The 6358-nt window shown below is 46.9% G+C and overlaps 1 protein-coding gene across 1 annotated transcript; it reads right to left on the bottom strand.

Annotated features, from left to right (window-relative positions):
• Positions 1-1341: 1341 nt before the first annotated feature.
• On the bottom strand, positions 1342-4136 carry LOC100049029 (WRKY transcription factor 55). Its single transcript, XM_044518238.1, has 3 exons — positions 3938-4136; positions 3718-3822; positions 1342-2139 (listed from the first exon to the last, which is right to left on the bottom strand). The coding sequence occupies exons 1-3, from the start codon at positions 4015-4017 to the stop codon at positions 1656-1658; spliced, it is 669 nt and encodes a 222-aa protein (XP_044374173.1). The 5' UTR covers positions 4018-4136; the 3' UTR covers positions 1342-1655.
• Positions 4137-6358: the final 2222 nt, after the last annotated feature.

The following is a 6358-nucleotide window of genomic DNA, read 5'->3' on the forward strand; positions in this document are numbered from 1 at the left end:
CTGATCTTCCCCTCAATCTGAGCAATTAGCATGAAATTACCCTTGCCTGAGTATTGGGTGGATAAAGTCTTCCATCTCGGCGGACGTGGATAGTCCCTCCACAGAGCGTCCAATGGGGGGCACCACTGAGTTCAACAACCAGCCAACGAGCACGGAGTTTATGACCTTCCACCTCTTTCCCTCAGCGGTAGTCTTGTCTCCTGGTTCATCAACCGCACCCAATAAGTGCCCATCAAGTTTTTTCTGTTCCACAGCCAGCAATGCCCTCCTGGACCAACTAAAATAATTTGTGGCCCCCTCCAGCTTCATGTCCAGGGGTGACATTTCGAGCTTCTGAGCCACTTCCTGTCGAGGAACGATGGCCCCCGAGTTGGACTCAGCGAGGATCTTAGCGAGCTTCTCGAAAGCCTCGGCAAGACCAGTTGGTTCACTCATCTCCGATCCGGTAATCAACAACAACAACAACCTCAGCAACACAGCCCTACATCTGCACTGTCCCCTTTTCTCCCCCTGGCTAGCAGCAGCACCCAGCAACAACAACAACAGCGTTGCCCCCTTCACCTTCAGCAATCAGCAGAAGCTCACACCCCCTGGCTAGCAGCAGCACCCAACAACTCAGATGCCCAGCAGCAGCTCCAACAGCAACAACAGCCTCTTTCCTTCCTCTGCAAACAACAGCAGTTCCAGAGAATCTTGTCCTCCAACAACAGCCAACCACCGCAGCAGCTCTCCAGTTGTCGTCCCCTGCACACACACGCATAGCAACACAACCCACTCTCGAGGAGACCAAGCCGCTCCTCGGCTGCCTCCTCCTGTCGCGCAGCACAGCAGCTCCACCTCTCCTTCTTCCTCTGCCACGCAGAGCACCTCCTGCGCAGCCACACCGCACCTTCCAGCTCCGCCGCCGCCTCGCCGGACGTCGCCGCCGTCTTCTTAGGCCCCACCGTCGCTGGCCTCTGATACCATGTTGGACGAGAGGGGAAGTACCTTCAGACATGAGAGCTCATGGTGTCTTGTGACCTGCGCGAGGTCTCTCGTGTATGGCGGCTCTACTAGGAACGGGAGGGCTGGATGCCCCTTTCTAGGTCAGCACCTACACACGGGCTTGGGCCCTAAGTGATAAGGAGATGGGCTTGGGCCCATACCGGTTCAACATAGCCCATATCGGAATATGCAAAATATCTTATATTGTGAACAGAGGGAGTAATATAGTACTACCACTGTACACTAATGTAAGATGTTGCTGCAGAAACATCTTGCATTAGTGTACAGTGGTAGTACTTGCAGAAACATCTTGCATTAGTGTACAGAGGTAGTAAGTTGCATAAACCAACACACGTATCCAGGGAATCTGAACTTTGCAGTACTTCATTAGTGACCGAGCGGCCAGCCAAACTACTTCCAAATGGGAAACATTACCTTTCTTTTTCAAGGTGATGTACTACTAGATAAATAAATAAACTTCAGTCTAGTTCTTTACATCATCCAAGCACACAAATCTGGCTCGAATCTGAATGCAAAGGAAGCAAAAGAACAGCGGTGGCAGCAGCGGCAGTAATCTCTCGATGTGGATCCTTCAGAACTTCGGAACAGCAGTCGTCGCTACTCAGACTCGACCTGCAACAAGGACCAAGGAGCTCCCCAGCACACTTCCATCACAAGAACTGAAAGTACTCGATGCATCTCGACTGGCCGATCGGCAGCAGTGTCCTCGACAGAGCATGGCCGCTAGCAGCGCCAGACGAAGCGCCTGTTCCGGCGAGACTGTCGGTCTCCATCTTGACTGGGGCATCGCCTGCCGACGGTGATGTGTCTGTCCACTGAAACTGGTGACCGTAAGCGCCTCTGTCGTTCTGTTGGTTGGTTGTGCTCGCTGGTGACTGCAGTGTGCCCGGCGACGTTAGGAATGTCGGCTGCTCGCCGGTGGCATGCGACCCGAAGCAGATGGACACTGCCCTCCTCGAGGACGACTGCTCAGTGGTGTCTGGGGCGCTGCCGATGGGCCTCGAGGTGGTGTTGCAGCTGTGATGGTTGAAGTAAGTGACCGTGAACAATGGTGGGTCGCTCATGTCCTTCTGTTGGACTTGTTTTGTCGCAGGGCACTTCAGGTCAGTCTTGTAGGTACATCTGTAGTAGAACCTGCAAATGCACGACGCAGATTTAAATTTCCACTCCCGAAGGAAACAGAAGAAATCTTTGACAAAATACAGGCAGATAATAGTTGCATTCAAGAGCAAATGCGTTTCCAGGACTAGTTAGGGAAGTATAGACATACAATAGTTGCATTCGAGAGCGCATACATTTGGGTGGCTTCTGTGGTGCAGTGTCCCATTTAATGACAGTGCAAGTAATTTTCTTTTTGAGGAAAGTACAAGTAAATTTTGACACCTTTCCTCTGCCAACTTGCCTTATTCTTCTTCACATTTGAGTACTTTAAGTAAGCAACTAAGCATACGTGCATAGAGTAACATTACTTACAACATTCCTATAAAGAAGCACAATCGTTAAATCATGTGTTTATTTTCACCTCTCCCCCCATCAGCGTTCAATCTATTAAAATTAGGCCAAAATGTTCCATAGTACCACACGCTTTGGGGACCTTTTATCTACCGCTTTCTAAAAGAAGAAACGTTAACATCTATGACCAGTCTCTTGATGGACTAACAGGATCGATGTTGGGTCGCATCACGGGCCAGCCAGTCTCCAAGGAAGTAAAAGAAGTATTAGCTGAGACCGTCGGCATGATGCTAAAGGTTCCAGACTTGAATCAGGACAAGTGGGCAAAACAAATGAGGAAACTTCTAGTCTGCTAGTGATATATATTAGATTTCAAACGACTTGCAAATGACAGGCAACAAAGGAGGTCCAGTTGCAATTTTTTTATCCGTATGGCGAGCCAACACCTTTTGGATTTTTATTTGTCTTGCTGGGTTGTCAATTACGTAAGAGATTGCCGCTGTGAAGGTCCCTACGCCGATTACATAAACAGTTTTTAGTTGACGTCTTGACGAGCATGCCTTTACTTTCCACTTGATTAAGGGCTATGCCGACACTTGTCGCATTCTAGTTCCGCCAAGAAGTAACTAGTGGAAAACCACGCAATATGTTATGTCCACAACAGAGTTTGCTGCAAAGAATCAAATACATTGACCAGACCGCCTGCTAATACACAAACTCTGGGTGCGGTAAGCGGCGATGTGATTTGTGGGACTGATGAAGTTTTATTATTCCAAAAAAAAACAAGTTCAATTATTTTGATTTTAATATCTGGCCCATTCACAAGCTGCATACAAAGAAATGTTTCTATTTCTATGTATAATGTTATAGAAACTAAAGATTACTAGTTAATAAACATGTATTATATCTGAGAGAGAGAGAGAGAGAGAGAGAGAGAGACATGTTCTCCACCTATAGTAGACTAAAAAGATGATCCTGCATGCATATTGGCTAATTTTCCTGATATAGCGAGCTAGGAATTCTTCCTGTTAGAAAAGGGAGCAGAAGGTCCAGGCCCCCCCAAATGTCCCAGATCAACACACGCCCTCGGTAAATTCGCCCAATTTCAGTCCCTGCTAATTCACCAGTAGATCTACCAACACCTAGAAACCAACCGTTCTACTTGAAATTACTTGACCCCACACAGGCAACACATGCATGAACGGGAATAGGAAAAACATGGAGCTTGGGGGAATGGAGCGAATCGGCCAAGAAGCAGACCTCGGGAAGTTGGAGTTGGAGAGCTTCTTCTCGCCGTACTTCCTCCACTGGTGCCCGTCGTCGTACGGCGCGTAGGTGTCCGCCGTCCACGTTCGCTCCTCCTTCCTGGCGTCACCACGCAGAGCGACGGCAAGAGCAGAAAAGGGAAATCAAGAAACTGAAGCGCAAAGCATCGACCTTCTGCTGCGAGAAATTGACAGGGCAAACCGCGGGAGCGTACCGGATTCTTTGCTGGGTCCTGGTTGCCCTGCCGCTGGATCCCAGGTCGCTGGGGTAGGAAGGGACGGAGTCCAGGGCCATGGCGGTCGGTCGGAGAAGGAGAAGGGAAGCGAGGAGAGAGGAGGGAGAGGCCTTGGGATTTTGTGGGCCGGCGGTGGAGAAGAGGCGACGTTTCTGCTGGGGCCTTCCTCGGTCTCTCTGACTAGCTTTATTTATAGCATTAAACAACGACGGCGCGGGGAGGAGGATTCTTCAACGTTAACACGCGTCGCCCCCTCTCCCATGCTTCACTTAACGGCGTCCAGGCATTTCCTCCGGCTTTAGTATTTTTGTTCAAGATTTTCCAATTTAAAAGTATTTAAAAATATGTTGATAATCCAGTCCTCTATATTTATGACCGCTTCCTAAGTTTATAGTAGTACCTCTATAATCTGGTGTTTCGGGGCGGTGCAGTCAGTGCCAGTGATTGTGACGGCAACCAGAATTTCGATGCGGCGCAGCCCGCGCCAATGGTTTATGACGATAATTGGTATTTCAGTGTGGCGCATCCCGAGCCAATGGTTTGTGACGCTAACGGGTCTTTGGGCGCGGCGCAGCCCACACCAATGATTGCGACATCAATCGGTCTTTCGGCGCCGCGCAACCCACATCAATGGTGTGACGTCAATTGGTCTTTCGGTGCGCGGCAGCCCGCGCCAATGGTTGTGGTATCAATCGGTCTTTCGGTGCCGCGCAGCCTGCATCAATGGTGTGACGTCAATTGGTCTTTCGGTGCGCGGCAGCCCGCGCCAATGGTTGCGATATCAATCGGTCTTTCGACGTCGCGCAGCCCACACCAATACATCAACTGGTCTTTTCGGTGTGGCGCAGCCCGCGCCAATGGTTGTGACATCAATCGGTCTTTCGATGCGGCGCCGCGCAGCCATGCCAATACGTCAACTGGTCTTTCGGTGCGGCGTAGCCCGCGCCAATGGTTGTGACATCAGTCGGTCTTTCGGTGCGGCGTAGCCCACTCCAATGGTTGTGGCGTCAATTGATCGTTCTGCGTTATTCTTTTTTTTCTATGTACAACTAAATATCACTTAAGTAATGTAGGAATTTTAAAGCATGACATGATAAACTTATATTACTTTTATACTTATGTAGTAGGAAGTTCTTACAAACCAAAGAGGCTTCGAGTTTTATAATAGAAGAGTAAATCTGGTTTGAATTTTGATGGTTAACTTTGGTTCAGTGTGACAAGGAAATTAAATCTAACCCAAATTGTCCCAATACCTCAAATATGTGGTTCAATGGATATATTGACAATAATAAATGATAACCGCGTGCATCTTACCCCATGAAAAAAACCCAGAAAGTTGTTCCTCTGCATTGCCAATCGATCTTTTTTTTATAAATAATTACTCTTGCTTTGAACCTTTTCTTCTAGGCGTATTATTTTTTACTAAAGGATTTTTGATTCAGAAGTATTACAATATTTTTGATGGATTTTGCACATTTGTTAAATATCCATATGAGAAGTTTGATTCGCTGTTTGGTAAGGATTTCTTTCTCAGTATTTTTAAAAATGTTTTACCTAGAAACTATCTTATAACTTGATGGAAAGACCGCTCCCTAAATTTATGGAAACATTTGTAACACAGTCTTCTCGCGCGACATGCCCGCCCACCAGTGGACTGTTTGATGTTGTTGCGTGCTTTGACTTGTCATGACATCATGCCTGACGTGAAAAATGTTGAGTGGCGTGCGTTGTAATAGCTATGCAATAGTCTAAAGTCAAGATCGTTATTTTTTTCATACAAAATGAAGCATCATTTAAGTTATGTAGAACATTTAAAACCATAGCACTGCAATCATGTGTTATTTTTATCCTTGTGCATTATGGAGGTCTACAAAACAAATACGCTCCAAGAGTTCTCAGTTTTTTTTAAAAATAGGCTCCGAGTTCTACAACAGAAATAGTAAAGGTGGTTCGAATTTTGATGCTTATCTTTGGTCAATGTGACAAAAAAATTAAATCTAACCATGGTTGTCACATTGCCACAATTATGTGGTTCAAAGGATATTGACAATAAACGATAACCGTGTGCATCTTACTCCACAGAAAAACCAGAAGGATGTTCCTCTCCATTACCAATATTTCCTTTGTATCTATAACAAAAACAGGGAGCGGCAACGGCAATCAGCTAACGGCATGAGTCGTCATGACAGAGCCTGGCACATGGATCCTGAATTCTGAGAAAAACTATATGCAAATGTCAATGCAGCCCCATGTGCAGGGGGGACAGCTCATGCCCCGGGATATATATTTTTTCTTTCCATCTCATGCAGTTTGGTCTTATGTTAGTTGTTAATTAAGTAGAAGAAAGGTTTAGCTTTGTGAGCACAAAATCTTGGGGTTTGGTGGATCAATCCTACCGAC

The sequence above is a fragment of the Triticum aestivum genome, chromosome 4D (genome assembly GCF_018294505.1).
Source record: "Triticum aestivum cultivar Chinese Spring chromosome 4D, IWGSC CS RefSeq v2.1, whole genome shotgun sequence".
Classification (NCBI taxonomy): Eukaryota; Viridiplantae; Streptophyta; class Magnoliopsida; order Poales; family Poaceae; genus Triticum; species Triticum aestivum.

Bases quoted from the DNA above. Each gene is read 5' to 3' on its own strand.
- LOC100049029 (XM_044518238.1), bottom strand. From the start codon at position 4,017: ATGGCCCTGGACTCCGTCCCTTCCTACCCCAGCGACCTGGGATCCAGC. The intron at 3,823-3,937 runs GTACGCTCCCGC...TGGTGACGCCAG, and splicing joins AGGACCCAGCAAAGAATCCG to GAAGGAGGAGCGAACGTGGA. The intron at 2,140-3,717 runs GTCTGCTTCTTG...GTGCATTTGCAG, and splicing joins TCCAACTCCAACTTCCCGAG to GTTCTACTACAGATGTACCT.